Below are 24,516 nucleotides of genomic sequence, written 5' to 3'. Positions count from 1 at the left end.
CCTAGCTGTGTGCCTAGGTTAGCCTAGCTGTGTGCCTAGGTTAGCCTAGCTGTGTGCCTAGGTTAGCCTAGCTGTGTGCCTAGGTTAGCCTAGCTGTGTGCCTAGGTTAGCCTAGCTGTGTGCCTAGGTTAGCCTAAGGGTGGAGTATTTGCTGGGTAAGGGGTTGCAGCCAGCCAGCCAGTCTGTTACATTAAATACATGTTGACAGACATCCCATCCTGCAGGTGGCTCCCCCCCCCCCCCCCCGGGACGCAATCCGGACGCATGATGTACCCCCTCAACCTGCACGTAACCCCCCGCCCCCCCCCCCCGACGCAATCAGGACGCGCAATATGCACCTATCTCTACCAGAAATTACCAGAAATTACCATTGGACAGTCTCTCGCTCGCTCTAATTATAAAATCCCTGATTTCCGTGAGATTGTATAGCATTTGCGGGCGAGCCGCTATTGAAATTCGTGAGACTCCCGGACCTTCCTGGACACTTGGGATGTCTGTGTTGAGGAGGGTGCTTTTACTTGTTGACCTGCAGTGCCAGGCCAGGGTCTAGTTATGACTGCTTATGGGTGGTTAGAGCTGGTCAAAGCTGTTGTCACTATTGTTGTTCCAGCTGTGTGGGTCTATGCCATGAGAGAGATTTGAGTGTGTGTTCAACTTTAAACAATAATCTGAGATCTTTCCAGAACATCTGAAGGAGTCTAACCAAACTACAAAGTGAGTGCAAAATGAAAGATTGTTGTCAAATCAAGACGCTGCAATAATTATACTGTTCTGCCTCAGTTGGGGGTGGGGGGCGTGTAAGGGGGGATTAGGGCAGGGCTTATGGCTCAGCTATGGGGGGTGGGGGATTGGGGGCGGGAGGTTGGGGGGTTGAGGGTGGGAGTGGGTGGTGTTGAGGCTTTTCCAAAGCATGGCTGGATATGTGAGTATCCATGTTTCTGAAAACCATGTACTTGTAACTCAAGCAAAAGCAGTGGTTTGGTTTGAGTCAAGAACCAGGCCTTGAATACTTGAAGTGTGACTTGAAGTGTTTCTCAAGATGCGAAGAAGCATCTGGGTGGTTTGTCCCAAAACTCTTGTCGTCGACTTCGGAATGTTGAGCCAGAGTGGCCTCCGCTCGGCATGCTGGGAAATGCAGTTCCTTTGATTCCATCAGGTGACCAAGTTAAGTGGTGAATGTAAAGCTGTTGTTGTTGTTGTTGTTTGAAGAGGAGGTCTGAGGTGGCACAGAACTTGCACATACAAAGTTGAAAGCAGAATCATCTTGAAAACATAAAAGAAAAATCGAAACTGTGGATATTTATTTTTTTGGAGCTCTTTCTCGTTAAAAAGATACTTTCGCTTTATTTAAAGAATATGTAGATACAAAGAGATATATTTACAGGAAGCACGAAAGAGAGAGGGTGTTACTGTGGGACAGGACTGGAATGTGTGTGTGTGCGGGCACGTGTGTGTATGTGTGCACGCGTTCGGGCACGTGTTGCAATTTCACCTCATTATTTACCTGTTCTTTCCTCTCCAAAATCACCTGGTCGAGATCTCCAAGCTATAAGTCAAACTGCTTAATACTACTAAAGATTCTCATAACATAGATTATTCACGTGTTCTCTGTTTCCCTTTGATTTCAAACATGATCATCCTTGTTCTTTGTTACCAGTCACGGATCAGGTGTCACAGACGCAACTTTAAAAGAGAGGGCCGAGACATTTGCAGTGCATCATATGCCTTGTCATTGAAAAAAAAAGTTGTAAATATTTATTTTTGTTTCTTTATCGCTGCTATAAAAAAGCTGATTATTTTCATTAGTAAATGTTTTTTTCTATAAGGACTGTGTATATATATATATATATATATACACATACATATATTGTGAATATATGCTTGAGCTTTCCTATCTAGAACCATGAAAGTACAGAATGCACTTTTAAACTCTACTTAACCAAAATGTTGTCTCTGTTTCCTTTCTTGTTTTTGCTAACTTGTGTTGTAGGTGTGTGGGCTATAATGACAGGGTTAAACTTCAGAAGAAGATCGCTTTGACCTTGACTTTTACCCCGTCAAGCTGTGTGGAAAACCTGGATCTCACCTTACGACAGATCTCTGCATCAAACATTTAAACTGACCTGATTTCACTAGAGAAAGAGAGTGTGTGAGATTAAAAGACAGAGGGAGATATAGGGGGGGGGGGTGAGAGAGAAGGAGAGATGGAGGGATTGAGAGATAGACAAACAGAAAGACAGAGATCCCATCGAGTCAAATTGTTGTCGTACTCCCCCTGGTGGCCATGAGTGTGTAGTACCAGACAGCCGGACCTAAATCGTCACACCAAGATGGAAACCAGAAACAACCCACATTTAGTTGAATGTGTTAACTACGAAACAATACTTAACATATTATGAAATGTATTCTCATGAAAAAGGTGAACATTGTTTCAGCATTTAAATGGCTGACATTTCTGCTGCCTCAGTCAGGCAAACAGCCGCTGCCTTAAGACCTCAGCCTACATGGTACCTGCACTTATCCGGTGAGCAACCAAGGCACCCACATATGGCACCTTTTAACGTGAATCCTCTGTACAGACCCAAACAGAACATGTCTAAAACAGAACATGACAAAAAGATGAATATGCCTACAACAGAACATGACACAAACATGATTAAAGCAACATGACTAAAACAGAACATGACTAACCCTAATGCTAAAAACTGGGCATGGTAAAACAGAGTGCTTCCCTCCATCCAGACATCCTCACCCAAACACATTAGTTAACGTCCATTAGTGCACTTGTGTGTGTGTGTGGTCGATAATAGACTGGTCCATGCTGGCTAGGCCACAGGGGTGTGTGTGGTCTGTGTGTGCATGTGTGTATATGTCTACTTTGAAAGAACACTTAAACATCTATTGTAAAACTAGTGACCCAATGATGTCATTGTATAGAGAGCTACCTAATGGTTTAGTGTTGAATACAGAATATCAAGTTCAGTGTTAGAGAGACTAAAAACAGCAAGAATTGTCAAGACAGCATGCTCTTGGTACACCCATAGAGTGAGTGTGTATGTGGAGTGTGTGTGAAGTGTGTGTGGAGTGTGTGCGTGTGTGTATGGAGTGCACGCAAAACATCTCATCTGCCTTCTAGTCTACTGTCTCATTTTCACACAGACTGGTCCATGTTAGTCAGGATGTGGGGGTGTCGGGTTTATAAATGGACTGGTCTATGTTAGTCATGGTGTGGGGGTGTTGGGTCTATAAATGGACTGGTCCATGTTAGTCAGGGTGTGGAGGTGTCGGGTCTATAAATGGACTGGTCCGTTATACATTAACATTTAGTCATTTAGCAGACGCTCTTATCCAGAGCGACTTACAGTAAGTACAGGGAGATTCCCCCGAGGCAAGTAGGGTGAAGTGCCTTGCCCAAGGACACAACATCAGTTGGCATGACCGGGAATCGAACTGGCAACCTTCGGATTACTAGCCCGACTCCCTCACCGCTCAGCCAACTGACTATAGTCATGGTGTGGGGGTGTCGGGTCTATAAATGGACTGATCCATGTTAGTCAGGGTGTGGTGGTGTCGGGTTTGTAAATGGACTGGTCCATGTTAGTCAGGGTGTGGTGGTGTCGGGTTTGTAAATGGACTGGTCCATCTTAGAAAGGGGGGTGAGAGTGACAACACTCTGAACGATAGCTACAGCTTTGTCCGACTCCCTAAAGCTCCTTTCCTCCTCCCCCCCCCCTCCTCCTCTCGCTTCCTCGCTGGCCTCCCCCCTCCCCCGCCCGCACACGCGGTGCACGGCTACCCGGAAGCGGTCAGTGACGAAGCAGTAGACCACCGGGTCCAGGCAGCTGTTCAGGCTGCTCAGGGTCACCGTCGCGTGATAGGCCAGCACCTGCCCAGGTCCCTCCCCCACCACCCGGAAGTAGACCAGCGTCTGGCGTACGTGGAAGGGGCCGAAACACACGGTGAACACCACCAGAACCACCACCAGGAGCCTCACCGCCCGGCCCCGCCTCCCCCGGCCCTGCACCATCCCCTGGGGGTGGCTGAGCAGGACCCAGGCTGCGCGGAGCGTGCACCCCAGCATCACCACCAGGGGGAACAGGAACTCCAGCACGGCCAGGGAGAAGAGCGCAGGGACAGACCAGGAAGTGGGCCCCAGCGCGGGGCTCTGGAGGGAGTACGTCACCACCACGGCCAGCGCCCACACCCCGCCGCTCACCGCCCGGGCCACGGCGGGGCTCCGCCATCGCCGCGACGACCGCATCGGCATGGCGACGGCCAGGTAGCGGTCCACGCAGATGCTGGTGAGGAAGAGGATGCTGCAGTACATGTTGACGAAGTAGCTGAAGGAGTGGAGATAGGAGCAGAGCCAGCAGGAGCCCTCGCTGTGGTAGAGCGCCACGCGCGCCGGGAGCGACAGCGCCACCAGCAGGTCGGCCACCGCCAGGTTGATGGTGTACACCACAGGGGCGGAGCTTGGGGGCGGGTGGCGGCAGAACACCAGGAGCGCCAGGCTGTTGAGGGCCACGCCTGCCACGAACATGAGGGAGTTTAGGACCATGAGAGACACCCACAGGGAGTGGAAGTCCCTGTACAGGGCTTGGTCCAGGTGGGCGAGTCTGTGCAGGTCTGGTGCCCAATGTAGGTCTGGGGGGGTAGTGTTGCTGCTAGAGATGGAGGAGGGGGGGGTTGAGGTGGAGGAGGCGTCCATGATGAAGAAACGCTGATGGATGTCGTCTTGTGTTTCTTCAGCTCCTGAAACAGGGTAAAATGTGTTACTGCTAGGAAAGATGTGGAACAAGTCAATTCCGGAACAAATGGGGTAGGGGGAGGAAGGGCGAAGGGTCTTAGTGGAGTGTGAAGAGTAAGAGGTTGAAGTAAGGGTGCTATACAAGGTTATACAAATACTCAATACATTTGGATTACGTGTGATTTGATACACGCACACAAAGTCATCTTCCGTCATGTAAACATTTACAGCTTTCTAAACCAGGAATGAAGCCTGACAATGATGACTGGAAACAAGTAACAAAACAGCGCTACTAATGGACGCCACAGTGATGAGTGGTCAACAGCGGTCAGCGCTTCACACCAAACACTGTTACAAGCCTCCGGCTGCTACCACATGCCACTATCACAACTTTAAAATCCCCCCCCCCCCCCCCCCCCCCACCTCACATACACACACACACAAAGCTGGATCAAATCAAAGCCCGGTCGGTTCTGAGTCAATTTTATTTTATTCTAAATTATTACAGCCCCTTAGTAATGGTTCGACTTTGTACCGTTAGTATAGTTAGACTTGTACACCACTATTCTAGATGTATGATCCCTATATGTTGAATGTATGCACCTTCCTGCCTTACTCAATTCCTTGTCTGTGCAAACTTTCATGGCGATTAAAACCCCTTTCTGATTCTGATTCTGTTTACAAGCCCGTCATCTGGTTATGGAATCATCAGGGATGGAATTATCCACTTCCGCACCCACACACACAACAGCATCAATCCTTCTTAGGGGGTATTAAATAAATATATATATAAAGTGAGGCGTCATGATTGTCCAGCCTCTCTCCCCGCTAGGTTGAAGACCTCAGGAAGACAGACAGAGGCACGACTCTAAATGGAGTCAAATTGAGGACCAGGGGGAGAAGACTACAACTCCCATCAGCAACCCTGTCTACTCACCTGATCACCTGATCAACAGGTCAATGACACACCTGATACTAATCATCTATTCCAACAGGATAGTCAGTAGCCTGCTATAAAAACAACAGCCTTTCCCATCACCAAACAAAACCAGTTGTTGTTGTGGTCTTTAAACTAACAAATAGAAACTTTTACCAGCTGGCCAAAATGATACGAGCTATTTAAAAGATGGTTTGAGGTTTGGAGTCAGAGAGACGATGACATCATCTCTGCATGAACACTGTGACCCCTGTTCACCTGAGAAAACCGTTTTCTGAAGATCAAAACCGTGGTCATCAACAATACTTGATCAAAACATGATCAATACTTCAATACTTCTCTCTCAACTCACCAGTCTGGTTGGTGTTGGAGATCTGTAGAGGGTGCGACAGGTCACAGGAGATCAGGAGATCGCTTTCTTCTGTGTATCTCTTGGGATGTAGAAAACTTAGATGTTCCTTTCATTCCGGCAGCACTCCACACAGCCCCTCCCCTCCTCATCACCTCTCTTTTCTTCCTCACAGGCTCTCCTCTCCTCTTCTCTCCTCAGCAGAAGTCTGGGGACTTTCTCTCTCTCTCTCTCTCTCTCTCTCTCTCTCTCTCTCTCTCTCTCTCTCTCTCTCTCTCTCTCTCGACTTTGTCTCTGTTCGTGCCTCCTCGCCTCTCTAAATCTCTTCAGTGTCTCGCTCTCTCACAGCTGGGGAGGATATATAGAGGCCTGTGTGTGTGTCGGGGGGTATATGGATGTGTGTAAGGGGGATATGAGGGTGTGTGTGTGGGGTTGGGGGAGCTCAGGGGAAGTTAAACATATGTCACCGTGACACTCACCAGTCTTTCTGTCCACAAAGTGGCTCCAACGTGTGTGTCTGTGAGTCCATCTCTCCATGTGTATGTCCATCTCTCCATGCGTGTGTCTGTGACAGTTACCAGGGCACTTTGCCTGCCGCCCCCCACTGTCCTCCTCATCTGACCCCCCTTCCCCCAACCCTCCTCCTCATCCGACCCCCCCTCCCCCAACCCTCCTCCTCATCTGACCCCCCCTCCCCCAACCCTCCTCCTCATCCGACCCCCCCTCCCACCAACCCTCCTCCTCATCTGACCCCCCCCCTCCAACCCTTCTCCTCATCTGACCCCCCCCCCCTCCAACCCTTCTCCTCATCTGACCCCCCCTCCCCCAACCCTCCTCCTCATCCGACCCCCCCTCCCACCAACCCTCCTCCTCATCTGACCCCCCCCCCCTCCAACCCTTCTCCTCATCTGACCCCCCCCCCCCTCCAACCCTCCTCCTCATCTGACCCCCCCTCCCACCAACCCTCCTCCTCATCCGACCCCCCCTCCCACCAACCCCTCCTTCTCATCTGCCCCCCCCCCCCCCCCCCCGGGCTCAGACACTTCCTGACAGAGAGCTCCTAGAAACGTCCCTCCATCTCTGACGCTGCGGAGGAGAGTGCTGCTGACACACTGTTTGGATTAGGAGGAGGATGGGAGAAAGAGGAGGGGAGAGAGAGAAGGGAAGGAGGGGAAAGAGAAGGGGACAGAATGGAGGACGGGAAAGAGAAGGGAGGGGGGAGAGGGAGGAGAGAGGGGGGGGAGGGGTAGACAGACTGTGGGAGGGGAGAGAGAGAGGGAAAGGGGATGAGGACAGAAAAAAAGGGGGATAAATGACATCACACCTGTTAGTACAGAAGGATGTTTATTTCCATACAGTTTGTTTATTCAGTGTTATTACAATGTAGTGTCCCACTCCAGATCCAGGGATTATACAGCTCATCATTTACAGGCTCACACACAGATACAGGAGGAATTCAGCTCATATAACACAGGGTCACACTCATCATACATCCTGGGAGGTTGTAGCTCAGTGGTTAGAGCATTTGACTGCATATCAAATGCTTGCAGGTTCAAATCCCCCCTCTGTGATCCCTTTGGATAAACACACATGCTACGTGAACATGTTATATATCTGTTATATATATTATAATCACACCAGACATGCAGATGTACAGTTAACACCTAAGTCAGAATGAGGTTATACTAAGTGGGGGGGGGGGGGTGGGGGTCAGATGGCTGAGCGGTTAGGGAGTCGGGCTATTAATCAGAAGGTTGTTGGTTCGATTCCCGGCCATGCAAAATGACGTTGTGTCCTTGGGCAAGGCACTTCACCCTACTTGCCTCGGGGAGGATGTCCCTGTACTTACTGTAAGTCGCTCTGGATAAGAGCGACTGCTAAATGACTAAATGTAAATGTAAGTGATTGGCAGTGTTTTAGTCGTTGATTACGTTTTCTCACAGTTCCAGAGCACCCTCCTGATTCTGGTCACCAGATGCTTCTCCCACACTGCAATGTGAGTGTGTGTGTGTGTGTGTGTGTGTGACTGTGTGTGTCAGCAAGGCAGTGTATCGTGGAAGGAGAGTCTCCCGTCTCCTTCAATCAAGGTGTGACCCCCAGGTGACCCACCCCAGGGCTCTGCCCCCTCAGGGCCTGGTAGCGCTGCACCACCAGGCTCCAGTCTGACACCTGCTCCACCCTCACCTGGCCCGCCTGCCTCCAGCAACCAGGAACCCCACCTGAGAACCCAGAGGAACCTTAGACAGAACCATCAATTGTAGAGAACCACAGAACTGTAGAGAGAACCATATACCTGTAGGGGGAACCATAGAGTTGTAGAAAATCATGGAGTGCAACCATAGTAACAATAACAACATATCAGATGGAACTTAGAACCCTAGATAGAACCTGTGTGTGCTCACCCTCAGGCTGGATCTGGGTTCTCTTCTTGGTTCTGTTGCGAGTCAGCAGGTCCAGAGACCCCCGGGCCCCCCGGCCGCCCCCCCCCTCCGGATCCTCCTCTTCAGACTTCAGCTCTCCCCCCTCCCCAGGACACACCTTACCTGGGACACACACACGCATGTACACACAGACACGTGCACACACACAGACACCCACGTATTTACACACACACACACACACACACACACACACACACACACACACACACACACACACACACACACACACACACACACACACACACACACATATACACAAGTCCACATGCACACAGTTTAGGATTTACTCTACAGGTAAACATTTATGTTCCAGTAAAACCTGTTCCATACCAGATAATTGAATGTGTATAGTCCTTCTTACAAGCTGTCACAGAGAGATTCAAAGATAACCAACCTAAACCCTCAGAGAAGAAACCAGTTGAAGCTAGTCCCGGCTCACCTGCGTGCTTGCAGAGCACCTTGGCGTAGTGATACAGGTGCGTGACGAGGTTGAGGGGAGAGGGAGTTCCTGACTTGCGGCTCATGTCTCTGATGAGGACGGCCCGGCCGAACTTCCACTCTGCGTCGGAGCGCGCCTGGATCCTCTGGTAGGTGTTACTCATCATGGCGATGAGCAGGTTGATCAGCACGATCACCGTGACAACCAGGTAGCTGCCGAACGCCAGGCGGGCCAATAAGGCGGCAGTGGGCGGGGACTGGCGGAGAGGGGGCAGGGCTTCCGGGTCGGTCAGACCAAAGAGAGCGAAGAACAGCAGGACGGACAGCTCCAGGGGTGTGTGGCTTGGCTCCTCCTCCTCCTCCCTGACGCTTGGCTCGTCACCCGGCGATGTTGGGACCGTGGCGTTGTCAAGGAAGTCTGAAAGAGACAGGAAATCATTTTGGTGGTTGTCACGGTCAGGGGTCAAGGCAGGGTCTAGGTTCGTGTACTCAGGGCCAGGGATGGGGGAGGCGGCAGATCTAGGGGGTAAAGGTCATGTTGGGTTCAGGGTTAGGGCTAGGGGTCAGGGTGTGTGTACTCACGGCCAGGGCTGGAGGTGACGGCGGGGTCAGGGTGTCTGTAGGGGTACACAGGCTGGCAGAGCGCGGTCAGGCTGAGGGTGAAGGCGGTGTGGAACAGAGCCAGGATCACAGCGAACCTCCCCAGGTCCCTCAGGAGGTCTCGGATGATGACGGCCCAGGGCCCGAACAGGTGGTGGAACGACAGGAAGTCCAGAAGCTGCACGAAGCCCAGCGCCATGGCAACAGCCAGCAGTGCGTTCCGGGCGAACAGGCAGTGGAGGTGGGCGGGGCTAAAGCCCTGCAGGACCACAGCCAGGAAGTGACACAGGAGGGCGGAGCCGGCGAAGAGCAGAACGAGGACGCGGACCCACGCTAGCCCCGCCCTCTCTCCTGGTTGGCTCAGCTCTGACACCTGGACACACACACACACAGACACACTGTTACGGCCACATATGTCTGTGTGTTGTGAGAAGTAATGAAAAGTTAGTTTGTTGTTCGTTAGTTAGTACACAAACTGGGAATGATACCCCCCCCTCCCACACACACCAGCATCCCAGCCATCCAGGACAGCAGCAGCCAGTCAGTCCAGCTGGGCGTGAGCCGGCCGAGGTGGGGGGGGCTGAGGGGGGGGTACACCGTGGTGAGGATGAGGAGGAGCAGGAGGAAGAGGTGGGACACCAGGTGGGACATGAACTTCACGATGGGCACAGTGTTGTACCTGGGAGGGGTGAGGGGGTGGGGGGGACAGTGTTAGCTGATGGATTAGGAATACACTGATACTTGACACTGTGGGAGTGTGTGTGTCTAACTCTACCTGTGTGTGAGCGGGAGGGAGAGCGCCACCCAGAGCGGGGGGCAGAGCAGCATGGCCATGAAGAGCAGCAGGAGTCTCCAGGGGTCCCAGTGAGCCAGGCAGCCCAGCCACAGCTCAGACAGGTAGGCCTGGACGGCTGGCTGGGCCACCACCCCCTGCAGGCCAGCCTCCAGCAGCAGGTCCAGCTGGCTCAGCCCCCTGTGGTCCACCGAGCACAGCACCGCCCCGGTGCCCAGTCCTGACCCTGACCCTGGTACTGAACCCGGTCCTGGCCCAGCCACGCCCATGGACGCCATACTCAGTAGGTCCGAGGCCACGCCCTCGCAGTGCCCGGCCGCAGCGGATAGGTCGGCGGAGCGTTCCTTCTCCCGCAGGGCGGCCAATCCCAGCGCCCGGGAGAGGCGGACGGCGGTGTCCAGGGGGGCGGGGGACGACAGGATGAACTCGTCCAGGGAGAGGTCAGAGTTCAAACGGCCACACACCATCAGGTCAAACACAAACTGGGGAGCAGATCCCCACACACATATACTATATCTGTGACTATACTGTATGTATGTGTTTGTTTGTTTGTTCAGTATTGTCCGTGTGTGTTTGCATGTATGTGTGTCCAGACCTTCCTGTCCTCCAGCAGTCGGAGTGTGTTATTGTCGGCTCGCCTCAGCAGGAAGCTGAGGGTGTGCAGGTGTGTTTCCATGGCGGCGTACTGGAGTGGCGTCCTGCCCTCCTGGCACTCCACGCCCGTGTTGCCGCCACTTTCCACCAGGTGGCGCACCACGTCCAGACAGCCGGCCTGGGCAGCACAGTGCAGCGCCGTCCAGCCAGCCTGCACAGGCGAGGGGACTGGTTAGCTAAGAGCTAGGTTAGCTAAGACATGGGTTAGCTAGGTTAGTTAAGAGCTATGAACTTGATTAACTGGGTTAGCTAGGTTAGCTAGTCGGATAATCATATCATCTTGGAGCTGTACGTCTACCTGTCTGTCCTCCTGGACTCACCTGTCTGTCACACCTGTCTATGTCTCAGCTGTCTGTCCTCCTGGACGCAACTGTCTGTCACACCTGTCTATGTCTCAGCTGTCTGTCCTCCTGGACGCAACTGTCTGTCACACCTGTCTATGTCTCAGCTGTCTGTCACACCTGTCTATGTCTCTCCTGTCTGTGTCTCACCTGGTCAGTGATGTTGATGTCAGCCCCCTGGCCCAGCAGCTGCCTCACCATGGCGACGTGTCCGCTGGCGGCGGCCAGGTGAAGACAGGTGCGCCCCGCCTCGTCCCTCAGGTGCAGCAGAGGGGCGGAGCGGCTCAGCAGCAGGCCCACCACGGTCACATGACCGCGCTGGGCCGCCAGGTGCAGGGGGGAGGAGCCCTGGGGGGAAGGGGAGGGGGTCAGCGAGAGCACAAACTCGGACGCATAGGCAAGAGCATGCACTAATACACACACACAGAGGGGGGTACCTGGACATCTGTCTGTGCGTCCGCCTGAACACCTGGAGAGTTGAGCAGCAGTCTGACCACTCCCTCGTGACCTGACTGGGCGGCCAGGTGGAGAGGAGTGTATCCTGACTACACACACACGCGCGTAAGTATTCCACCAAAGCAGCATGTTAGCTTTTCTACCCTGTTACTTACTCCCACGTATTGACAGATGCTTTGAACACAATGCACGCAGTGGGATTCAAACCTGCAACCTGATGATATGCAGTCAAATGCCCAACCACTGAGGTATACCCATCCTAACCCCCTATGCTTACCTCTGCCAGGGTGCCACCCCTGGGGCCTGCACCAGGGGCATCACTGCGCATGGTGGCAGGAACCTGGGTCAGCAGCTCCCTCACCACCTCCACCTGCCCGTGACACGCTGCCACGTGCAGCGCACTCAGCCCTGTCTGCACGCACACACACACACACTGCTTACCAGGTACAGAGATGTGATATAGCAGTGGTTGTCTATGAGCACACAGACACACACAGGTTGTCGGCGAGACAGGGGTCTGTACCTTGGTGCTACTGATGCTGAGAGAGAGGCTGTGTTTAAGGACCTCCAGGAGATGAGTGTGCCCCCTTCTGGCTGCCAGATGAACTGCAGTCATCCCCTCCTGCAAACTCACAGGAACATGCTGGTAAATGTATGTGTGTGCATGGTGTATGTGTGTTTAATTCAATGTGTGTGTGACTCACAGCATCCTCCAGGAGTGGGGGGGCTCCAGCCTCCAGCAGGACCTTCACCACCTCCGCATGGCCCCCGGAGGAGGCCAGGTGGAGGGGGCCAGAGCCACTGGTCTGGGGGACACATGTTTTATGAAAAGGTTTGAAAGACTATGGAAATAAAAAACAAAACTCATTTTAATGTTATGACTTATGGTTCGTTAAAAGCTTCAAAAGACAAATTCACCCTAAGTCTACCAATGCACGAAACTATCTTTGTTTATTCCAGTACCTGTGGACAGCTCTGTATCTTTGTTAGTCTATCTATGAAACACCTTCTTTGTGTATACATGGTCATTTTAATTTGCTTTCTTCTGAGGATTTTAGAGAGGAATGAAAAGTGCATTGAGATTGAGACTAAATGGAGTTAGATTAACTGAAGTTCGGGAGGAAGATAGCGCACCAAGACCCCTCCTTCACTCCAATCAACTCCTACGCATCAGCCCAGTTAATGCGACCGAACCTCAAATTCCCCGTTTTCAATTACGAGGTCTGCATAAAGTCTCTTCCGTTCCTTCCTTGTGCTAGCATGTTCGTCACCCTCCCACGCTTCCCTGCTTCTCCCTGTCATATATCCAGGCTCCAATGTTACATACCCTATTCGGAGACCTTAAAGATCCTGTAAAGCAAATGTGTACATGTTTTGCTTCTCTGTACATTATATACGTGTGAAATGATTTCCTGTAAACTTCACTGTCGCACTGAAATGTGGAGTTTGACCGTTGAACAGTTTCTCTTCCAGGTTTTGTATAGGCGGAGCAAAAACACGACCGATCTACGTCACAGCGACCGATCTACGTCGGATCACAGACGGTTGCATTCTGTTACTCAGCTGGTACGAAGACAAAGTAATGAATACATAAAACACTCAGAGACTGCAGGTAGGTATTTTCTGATATCTGCAATTGATTTAGCTAGTGTTGCTGTTGTTGCTAAATTCAATTAATTCGAGGGGGCAGAGAGATTCAGCTCCTTCAGGGGACACCCCCCCAGTCTCAAGCAGAGAAGACTGCTGATTTTCTTACGATTTCAAAGCCTAATTTAACATAATGTTTTTTTTCTTCTTTGAATTTGGATGGGTAGTTAACAACACTTCTTCTGTGGTGTGATTAACTTAAAACTCATTTTCAATTCCACTTTACAGGATCTTTAAGGAACAGTGTGAAATACCCCCCCAAAACTATCTATGACCCCTTTAATGTTTTAGCATGATATAACAAGCCAGCAGTGATAGAACTATGGCAATTAAAATAAAAAACTACTTTGTATGTGGTGGTGACGTTATAGTTTTAATAAAAACAAATAAAAAAGGACATACTAGTTTCCACCCCCCACTTCAAAGTGACCCAGGGATCTCTACAGAGAAGAGACTCCAAAAAGAAAACAGAGGAAGGAGAAAGTTGCTTGCAAGATTTGTTCTCCCGTTATTCTTGCTGACCTGTTGTGTTAGCTACCATTAGACCATTGATTCTCACTCCACATGTTATTAGTCCAAATTCTATTTTCAGATGAGAAACCACTGGCTTAGACTTTAAATATTCATCCTCAGACCAAGAGGATGTACAGTATTTGATGTCTCTACATCTTCCCTGCCACTGACTTTCTTCATGGCCCCTGTTTGACCCAAACATTATCCCAAAGTCTACCTCACCCTGGCTGGGAAGATGACTATGGAGGCCTTGACACTGCTCAGAGGACAGGTAACCTAATATCATCTATAGACTGGAGACCCCACATTATTTGCATCTTTACTTATATGTATGCCATGGCAGTACAATAAAACCCAAAATGGTCGGGATTGAAAGGATTTAATAGTTTTGGATATGTTAAATCCCAGAAAGAGGGTGACTGTTTGGCTGTTGTTGTTGTGTCTTGCTGCCTGAGCCTGAGAAGGTGTCCTCCCAGACTGAGGAAGAACCTCAGAGGTTCCACAGGGAGGAACTCTCTAGAGAGAACCTACCCCTGGTAGATACCTGGAACACCTCAGATTTCAATAGGACCAGGCGCTATACTGAACGTCTGCAGATAATTCAGACATCTGTCATGTAGACTTTTCTAATTCTGTATCGACCACTACACGTACACACACACACACACACCCTATAGTAACTAGAAAGGGTAAGTGGATGGTCTATTGGTATGATTGGCTAAGCAATTAGGAGACTGAAGTTCAATCCCCAACATGTTGCACTGATACTGAGGAATTCTTCTCTTTACAGACCCTGGAGGAGGTCGTGCAGAAAATCAGCATTGTCATGGACAACTGGACCCAGCTGTGGTGGAAAAGACATCTCCACGGTGACATCCTGACCCCCGAGGCAAGAGAATACGGAGCAGGCCAATCACCAGAGCGTCTGGTTGATCCTACTGTTCCTGGATGAAACTGAATGTATTCATGTGTGTCTTCTTCAGGGTTTGGTAGCTGTTTCTACAATCAAACAGGAGGTCACAGGAGTGCAGCTCAGTCAAGCACCCGATGTTCACAAGCTGAGATAAATACAACTTCAGTAAAACTCAGTTTTCAGACTGTATGTCAGTTAGTGATGAAATGATGAACTGTTTTGTCCTCCCTGGTTACATGGTGGGAGACAGATGAGCCATGTCAAGTCCCACTGTGTCAACACAAGGAAAAACGACAACAAAACGGTTTCACTGTAGCCTGACTGAGCTAGTACCCTATGGGATCTTGGGACCATGGTAAGTTGAAAAACATTAGCTATATCAAGATACCAATAACTTTGAACCTACAAACAGTTGCTACATTCACTAATCCTTTTAAAACATTGTATTCATCGACTACATCACCTGTCGTCACATGACTTCGACTGCAGACGGTAGCTGAATGATGGAAAAGGATTTCAAAAAGTTGCCAGACGGCTCGGTTGACAAAACCAAGGCTGTGTGTACTGATTGTCATGCTGAGTTTAGTTATCACCGGAGTAATTCCAGCCTAAACTAGAGAGGGTACAATTTCTGGGGAAATTGTAGGGTGTGCTTGCTTGCGTCGGTTGCACAGGGGTCCGTTTTTGAATGACATTTTTACAACTGATATTTCTGTATATTTTATATAAAAATGCATACTTATTATTTATAAAGATTACATAGATTTTAAAGCATTTTTTTTTTGCTGCTCATTTACAACTGAAAATACGAGTGAAGTGTAGAATGAAATAGATGTCTTCTCATTTCCCCTGCAAGAGGCAGCCTCATCTTTGAATCAAAACAAATACATTTGGCAGACCGGTGTAAAAATTGACCTAATCTCTATGACTTAAACGTCATTTTAAGTTTTTCCCTTCTCATGATATTTTCAGGCATTTAGCCTACTCATTGCATTCATTTATTAATAAAGAACCCCCTTTGAAGATTATTCTACGACGTTACCCGGTAGTAGAAGATGGAATCGCGATTCAAACAGTACCATCTGCTAACTGAAAATATGCCCCCCAAAACGTAAATAAGCTTGACATTTATTTAGTGGAAAATCGCTCATTCATAAAAAGCTCACTGGTAGCGATCACTGTCAGTAACAACGCAAAATGCGATATAGCCCTGTGTGGAGAAGCTGCCCCGGTAAATTCTACTACTACGGTACAGTACTAGACTACTGCTGTGTTCGTCTTGGTAGCGATTGCGTTGGTTGAATTGGATTTAACATTCCGTTGTACGGTTTAAGCTGAAATTAATTATTTTCATTAACAGATTGACAACGTTTAGGCTGTGGCAATGAAGTTCAGGTTAGTAGTTAGATAGACTTTTGATTTAAGTAAGGAGAGTGCCGAACATGTTCTGTCGCCGTTTGACTTCCTAAACAGCTGTGTAGTGTAGATGTTTTTGTAGTGTGTCTCGCGTAAGCTACAGCGTTGCAGTGAGCTACACTGGTTTGAAACGACAGGTAATGGTAATTTCACCAACAAATCGTTTACTAATGTCAGAATAAATCCTACAACGAAAATGTATATGTGAGGAATGTTTATTTTAACGATTGAAAACAGATAACGCTACATCATAGACCACTGTAGTATGTGTTGCCCGGGCAACACAGGCTAATGTCATGATGCTAATACTTCAGTGAAATAGTAGACTACTGTTTCCGAAAGTAGATGTACTTCCTTAATAATATCAGCTTATATTGTACATTACACATCACAATTGTGTGTCATATCACAAAGTAAAATGAGTAAATAGTTATCACCCTGGCCTCTTTTCTTGTGGCGTTTCTGCAGCTGCCTTGCAGTAAAGCTATAGTTAGCCTAGCTATCCCCCAAGTTAACAGATGCGAAACTAATGTTCTGCCAAAGGTAGTCACGTGTGTTTTAGTGACGTTAATGACGCAGTGACGTTAGTAACGTCAGTGACTGTGGCTAGCAAATTAGCCACCGTTAGCTTCACTTTTCGCCACAAAAACTTAACTTAAGCCTAAACCATGCAACGGAACGCAAATTCCAATAGAAGCAACTCAATCGCTACCAAGACGAAACTTTTGACACCTACGTTGTCTATGTAGGCCAAATATTGACTGAGTTTTAGGGGGGCAAAAAGAAATAAAAATAATAACTAGAGAGGGTACAATTTCTGGGGAAATTGTAGGGTGTGCTTGCTTGAGTCGGTTGCACAGGGGTCCGTTTTTGAATGAAATTTTTACAACTGATTTCTGTATATTTTATATGAAAATGCATACTTATTATTTATAAAGATTAAATAGATTTAAAGGAATTTTTTTTGCTGCTCATTTACAACTGAAAATACGAGTGAAGTGTAGAATGAAATAGATGTCTTCTCATTTCCCCTGCAAGAGGCAGCCTCATCGTTGAATCAAAACGAATAAATTTGGCAGACCGGTGTAAAAATGGACCTAATCTCTATGACTTAAATGTCATTTTAAGTTTTTCCCTTCTCGTGATATTTTCAGGCATGTAGCCTACTCATTGCATTCATTCATTAATAAAGAACCCCCTTTGAAGATTATTCTACGACGTTACCCGGCAGTAGAAGATGGAATCTTCTACTTCAGACAGTCCCATCTGCTAACTGAAAATATGCCCCCCAAAACGTAAATAAGCTTGACATTTATTTAGTGGAAAATCGCTCATTCATAAAAAGCTCACTGGTAGCGATCATTGTCAGTAACAACGCAAAATGCGATATAGACCTGTGTGGAGAAGCTGCCCCGGTAAATTGTACTACTAAAAAAAAAAAAGACTAAATGACTAAATGTACTACTACGGTACAGTACTAGTAGACTACTGCTGTGTACGTCTTGGTAGCGATTGCGTTGGTTGAATTGGATTTTATTTTAAAGATTGAAAACAGATGCATCATAGACCACTGTAGTATGTGTTGCCCGGGCAACAGAGGCTAATGTCATGATGCTAATGCTTCAGTGAAATAGTAGACTACCGTTTCCAAAAGTAGATGTGGGCCTACTTCCTTAATAATATCAGCTAATATTGTACATTACATTTCATAATTGTGTTTCACATCACAAAGTAAAATGAGTAAATAGTTATCACCCTGGCCTCTTTGCTTGTGGCGTTCCTGCAGCTGCCTTGCAGTAAAGCTATAGTTAGCCTAGCTATCCCCCAAGTTAACAGATGTGAAACGAATGTTCACGCGTGTTTTCGTGACGTTAGTGACGTAGTGACGTTAGTAACGTCAGTGACTGTGGCTAGCAAATTAGCCACCGTTAGCTTCACTTTTCACCACAAAAACGCAATTTCTACTTAAACCATGCAACGGAACGTAAATAAAAATACAACCAACGCAATCGCTACCAAGACGAACCTTTTGACACCGCCGTTGTGTATGTAGTCCAAATATTGACTGATCCTTAGAGGGGCGAAAATAAATAATAAATAAATATATATGTGAGAGAACAAAGGTTGTGCTCTCGCCGAAGGCTTGAGCACACCCAATAATATATATGTGAGAGAACAAAGGTTGTGCCCTTGCCGAAGGCAAAGCAAACCCAAATATCAAATGCAAGCAAAGCACACATCTAACAGCAGCAGCTTTAGCAGCAACAGCGGTAGCAGCAGCAGCGTTAACTCCGGTAATATACGGCAATGCACGCGTCAATCTCCAGCAAATTAACCATAGCTTTAGCTAAATGGATCGCCACAGCATGCAGGCCGATTTACATAGGGGAGGACGATGTTCTGCATGACATTCGGATTGGTCCAATTATGGAAGCAAATCGTTACCAAAATTCAAATGCAAATGCATTTCCAGAAATGCATTTGCATTTTAAGAATGTGGCTGCATTATTTGACTCATAAATGAAATTAGTAATCAATCATCCTATTTGCATTTTAATTTTCTTCTTCAAGAGTGCTCAATCTTTCACTTAATTAAAATGAAAAAGAAATAGACATTTGAGATTTAATTTTCAAAACATGCCCCAGCAAATAGATACCAAACTTCAATTTGAAATGTTAACATATTACATATTACAATTACAACACATATAAAATGTGTTGTAATTCCTACACCGTTCACCTTGGATGTAAATACCCTGAAATTAAAGCTGAAAGTCTGCACTTAAAGCACATCTTGATTGTTTCATTTCAAATCCATTGTGGTGGTATACAGAGCCAAAATGATGACAATTGTGTCAATGTCCAAATATTTATGGACCTGACTGTATCAACAGCGGCAGGCAGAACCAACTCCTCCGCTATGGTGAATGCTTTCTTACTCGGTGCTACACGTCTGGCTACGAGGTAGCTGGCTTTCAATGCACATTTAGAGTTGCTTGTCAGTGACACGACAGACCTTTTCTGCATCTGCAGCCCACTTTCCTTCCTCTTAAAATATTCCACCGGCTTTCCCACAAGCATCGGGTGCTTGGTCTCTAGATGTCGCTGTAGTTTTGAGTGCTTGAGGGCCACACTCCACACACTGGGCTTTTGGCACTGCCTCAGTTCCTCCATTTACGAAACCGTATTTAATGAAGTCGAGATTGTATTTTCCGCAAAAACTTTGTCTTTTGGGTGGGGATGTCGGCAGGACGTTCGTCTTCATTTTTTCTTTTTAAAAACGTAAACATTTCTTCTCTGTGTATTGGCGCTTTTTAAACAACTGATTGCATTACTGCCTCCACATGGTCGAAAGCTGCACGCAGTCTCGCGGACCTTGCGGTCCACAGGTGCAAAACTGAAGGGTTTTTTCGGCCCTCTAGGGGGCGCTGGCGGCCCAAGTTTGGGTCGCTGCCCTATGGTTAAGAATCACTGCTCTACAGAACATATATATTGAAGTCTTAAATAGTTTGAGACTTATCGAGCACTGTTCGTGTGCAAGATGTACAGGTAGTGGGGGGTGATTAGTGCCAGGTAATGTTGTTAGCTAGCTAACACAGCTAGCAACCGTCGCTATGCCTAACAAAGAAGACAATCACTGCCACCGCTACATCGCTCTGCCATTATGTGGATAGCTAGGTCGATAAAATACCTAGGTATAACTATCTAGCCTCACCATTATGCCATGGCGGTATTACCATTTAGTGAGACGAGACCTGAAATGAAGCCAGACCATTCAAGACATTACCCATACCTTTGGATTTACAGTACTGCTTCAAATTGAAGTCAAGTTTCTTAACGCGTTGTTAATATTGGCAATGAAAAGTTGCAACTAACCAAGACGTGTCCAGACCAAGACCCATTCGACACGGTACACAATACCCAAACCCAGATATTATAATTCATGTAATTCTTCAATATTAAATCAAACCACTACCATTAGACTCGTTTTAATGACCAGTCAGTGACAAAACGGGTTTGTCTGTTCAGGTCTGTGCCAATACAGCACAACGCTAGCTGAAATGGCCACACTGATGTCGTCCTTATTATTTTTCCAGCTAGCTGTATATATACTGTGTATGGCAGGCCGTTTTAACATTTATTTCTATAAACGTACTAGTCACTATTTTAAAGTTACTAGTACTTATTCTTTAGTTACCAGTAACTAATCCAATAGTTACTAGTATCTATTCCCGTTTTACTAGTAACTTTCATTAGATACTAGTAACTATTCTTTAGTTACTAGTAACTAATCCAATAGTTACTAGTATCTATTCCCGTTTTACTAGTAAGTTTTCATTAGATACTAGTACCTATTCTTTAGTTACTAGTAACTAATCCAATAGTTACTAGTATCTATTCCCGTTTTACTAGTAACAAATTGGACAATTTTACAATGGTATCCTATGGGGCTCTGCTTTACAGATATCTACTATTTGTGTCCAACTAGTATCTATTCAAATAGTTACTAGTATCTATTCCAGTTTTACTAGTAACTATTCATTAGATACTAGTAACTATTCTTTAGTTACTAGTAACTAATCCAATAGTTACTAGTATCTATTCCCATTTTACTAGTAACTTTCATTAGATACTAGTAACTATTATTTAGTTACTAGTAACTAATCCAATAGTTACTAGTATCTATTCCCGTTTTACTAGTAACATTTTAAATTGTACTATCAAGTAGTCATTTTTACTCGTCATAAGCAATGACGAGTAAAAACGCATTTGTTACTAGTAAGAATAATAATGTTACTAGTAAGAATTGTAATAGTTACTAGTAACTAAAGAATAGTTACTAGTATCTAATGAAAGTTACTAGTAAAACGGGAATAGGTACTAGTAACTATTGGATTAGTTACTAGTAACTAAAGAATAGTTACTAGTATCTAATGAAAGTTACTAGTAAAACGGGAATAGATACTAGTAACTATTGGATTAGTTACTAGTAACTAAAGAATAGTTACTAGTAAAACGGGAATAGATACTAGTAACTATTCTTTAGTTACTAGTAACTATTCCAACAAGAGATATCCCGAAACCAATAAGTACTAGTAACTATTGCCAACAAGATATCTAGTTAACATGCAAATTAGCTTTAGAAGATATCTAGTTAACATGCAAATTAGCTTTAGAAGATATCTAGTTAACATGCAAATCGGCTTTAGAAGATATCTAGTTAACATGCAAACTAGCTGCCGAAGACCACACCTCACAGAAGACAGCACTACAGTGAACTTATCGACACGAATTTATTTCAGAAATGGCACACACGTGTTATTGAACAAATTCCAACAAGGCAACGTACGCCACGCACAATTGATTGCCTATTGATTCATTACTGGTGAATTTAAGAAGACTCGAAGGCATTTTATCGATGGAGACATTGGAAGAACGTGTTGCTAGTCTTTCAGAACTCGAGCACCACGCACTCGATGTCTGCACAGCAAAGACGCCTTCTCAGACCCTCGTATGCCATCAGGTAACTTTTGGATTTCGCTTTTAGAATAACATTACTCATACAATGGTAATATGGTTAGCCAAATATACCTGATCCCCATAGGTTATATTCCTTAAACTAGCTTGCTACCTGGCGAGCGCTAATGTTATCTACCTAGAATACAGTACCAGGGCTTGGTTTATACTAATCAAAATGTCTAGCCACTGGGTGACCAAAGGCAGGCTAGGGGAACTCGTATTAATGTTAAATAACCTCATAAAGTGACATTTTTATGCCTTGAGACCTTAACAAAACAACCACCATGGCAATGACTACACAATGGAACTTGCATTTACCTTAGCTTGGTTCTAACAATAAGGGCCAATATATGGTTATGGTGTTGCATGACAAGTTATTGGCTATCCATTCAGAATATGCAAAATGTGTGTCATTAAACAGTTTGTGATGGTGCCCTTACCTGTGTTGCAGCTGGCTAGGGCACACTCTCTCACACTTGTGTCCTGTCGCTCCCCACTGTCCTATCTGAGGCAAAGGCTACTATTTGACTGTAGTTCCAAATTTGTGTCCTGTTTTTCATTACTGCAGGTACATGGATGACCTCGGCGAAGCAGGACGACTGACATTATCCACCTCTGCTGCTCACCAGGCTGCTGCGCTGCTTTTTGAAAATGGCGTGGGCACAGAATTGGACATGGAAGCTGGGCAGTGCTCTGTGCCGTCAAAGTCAACCAACACAGCGTACAAAGTAAACTTGTTACACTTCACGTGTGAGGAGTGAAGTGTGGAGAGGGTGGCGGGACTTCCGCTTCCTGGGGGTCCACTTACAGGACAGCCCATCCTGGAGTGTGAACCCCTCTGAGCTGCTGAAAAAGTCCCAGCAGAGACTGTACTTCCTGAGAACACTCAGCAGGAATAACATCACACAAAGACTGCTGGGTTCCTTCTACCGAGCCTCCATTGAAAGCATCCCCACATATTGCATATGCATTTGGTATACTAGCTGTACAGTGGCTCAGAGGAAAACGCTCCAGAGGGTCATCAACACCGCTCAAAAGATTGTTGGCTGCCCTCTCCCCGCACTGGAAGACCTACACAGATCCCGTTGCCTCAAAAAAGCCCAGAACATCATAAAAGACACTTCACACTCCTGGGGACTCCCTGTTTGAAATGTTGCCTACAGGCAGACGATACAGATCAATCCAGGCAAGGACAAACAGACTAAAACACAGTTTCTATCCAACTGCAATAACCACTGTTAATGTTGCCAAAACATAATGTGCACAATGTTATGTATTATGTAATGACTGTGTGTGGTTGTTCACGGCACTGTCTTAGGTATATTAATTCTTATTTATTTGAGTAATGTTAGCACTTTAGTAATTTTATCCTTTTTATTGATATTGAGTCAATGAATGATGCACTGACCGGAAGAAGTTAAATTTCGTTGTACCAGTGACGATGACAATAAAGATCTATTATATTCATTTGTATAGTATGTGATTGTGTTGGGGGCACAGCCTGGCCCAAGGAGAATGCTGTATACTGTAGTTACATGGAGATTTTTGTTAATGGACCCAGTAGTGTTTGTTAGGGGACAATTTATACATGAGATGATCAATAAAACTACCATACTTGAGAAATCCAGAGAACAATATAATCATCAATTCTTGTAACTGGCTGAGCCTAAAATATCAGAACAATGGCCATTTGGTCTCATAAGCACAAGTCATTGTATTCCACACCGACACTGGTACAACATGATGCTAGTGTGGGGGTCTGTCCGTGCGGAGGAGACACCAGAGAAAGAAGACAATATATCTTAATGATTATTTGTATTTTCCCATGGGACCAGTGTGGTATCATCCCTGTATAATTAATATATCTCATATGTATTTTGTCCAAGAATAACTGGTGGAAGTTGTGGTTCAATGGCAAAATGTACAAGCCAGAAGTATCAGCACTACAACAAGCTGGATGATTATCAATGACATTTTCTGTTTTGAGTACAATTCAATTGAATAGCTATATTTCTTGATGATGCAATATATGAAGGCTAAGAGAATTCATCATGAATTGTGTTGCCGATGAACTCAGCAGAACAGACCACACTACTTAAGGCCTTGCGGTCCCTGTCTGTGCAGCTCCCATACCACACTGAGATGCAACCAGTCAGTATGCTCTCTATAGTGTATCTGTAGAAGTTAGTGAGGATAACTGAGTCCATGCTGAACTTCTTCAGTCTCCACAGGAAGAAGAGGCGTTTACAGGCCGCTTTGACCACCTTTGTAAGTGTGAGCAGACCAGGTGAGATCATTGCTGATTGTAAGGATGAGATCTCTGTCTCCAAGCAAGCCGGAAGGAGGCACGACTATTAGAAAAGGGTTGACTCGGTTTTATTAGTAACAACGTCAGATCATGCCATCAGTCCATGACAGAGGGATAGCATGTGAGAGAAACAAGTCTCTCAGAGGTCCATTATATACATGAGCTGGCCCATACAGATATAGTAACCACCAAAACATGCCCTTAAACAGTACACATTTCACAACTTAATGCACAGGAGAAATAGCACACTGGTGATGTGTCATAACTCATTGTTTGTACTTTTCTCAAAGGTTAAACAGAGCACATTCCCTGATCTATATGGGTATTGTCAAAGGCCCACTGCGTGACCTCTTGACCACAGCAAGAGACAACCTCACATATGTATAGAAAATCTTCATATCACTGATGTTCACCCCGAGGAACTTGAAGCAGCTGACCTTCCA

General features: G+C 46.5%; 2 protein-coding genes across 2 annotated transcripts in view; both read right to left on the bottom strand.

Annotated features, from left to right (window-relative positions):
• Positions 1–3,601: 3,601 nt before the first annotated feature.
• On the bottom strand, positions 3,602–4,708 carry LOC136962461 (G-protein coupled receptor 20). The gene has a single exon (XM_067256246.1). It carries the CDS (start codon positions 4,706–4,708, stop codon positions 3,602–3,604), a length of 1,107 nt encoding a protein of 368 aa, XP_067112347.1.
• Positions 4,709–8,115: 3,407 nt separating this feature from the next.
• Positions 8,116–24,516, bottom strand: part of trpn1 (transient receptor potential cation channel, subfamily N, member 1) — a 56,602-nt gene continuing 40,201 nt past the window's right edge. The window contains exons 21-32 of the mRNA XM_067256245.1: positions 12,461–12,557; positions 12,280–12,378; positions 12,034–12,168; positions 11,738–11,845; positions 11,451–11,648; positions 10,901–11,110; positions 10,288–10,787; positions 10,020–10,191; positions 9,514–9,885; positions 8,914–9,268; positions 8,436–8,576; positions 8,116–8,252 (exon numbers count right to left, since the gene is read on the bottom strand). Coding sequence (XP_067112346.1) covers positions 8,116–8,252; positions 8,436–8,576; positions 8,914–9,268; positions 9,514–9,885; positions 10,020–10,191; positions 10,288–10,787; positions 10,901–11,110; positions 11,451–11,648; positions 11,738–11,845; positions 12,034–12,168; positions 12,280–12,378; positions 12,461–12,557 — 2,524 coding nt within the window. The remainder of the gene's footprint in view (positions 8,253–8,435; positions 8,577–8,913; positions 9,269–9,513; positions 9,886–10,019; positions 10,192–10,287; positions 10,788–10,900; positions 11,111–11,450; positions 11,649–11,737; positions 11,846–12,033; positions 12,169–12,279; positions 12,379–12,460; positions 12,558–24,516) is intronic.

Source organism: Osmerus mordax, chromosome 18 (genome assembly GCF_038355195.1).
Source record: "Osmerus mordax isolate fOsmMor3 chromosome 18, fOsmMor3.pri, whole genome shotgun sequence".
NCBI lineage: Eukaryota > Metazoa > Chordata > Actinopteri > Osmeriformes > Osmeridae > Osmerus > Osmerus mordax.
Note: the sequence above shows the minus strand (reverse complement) of the source record. Positions and strands in the feature narration are given on the sequence as shown.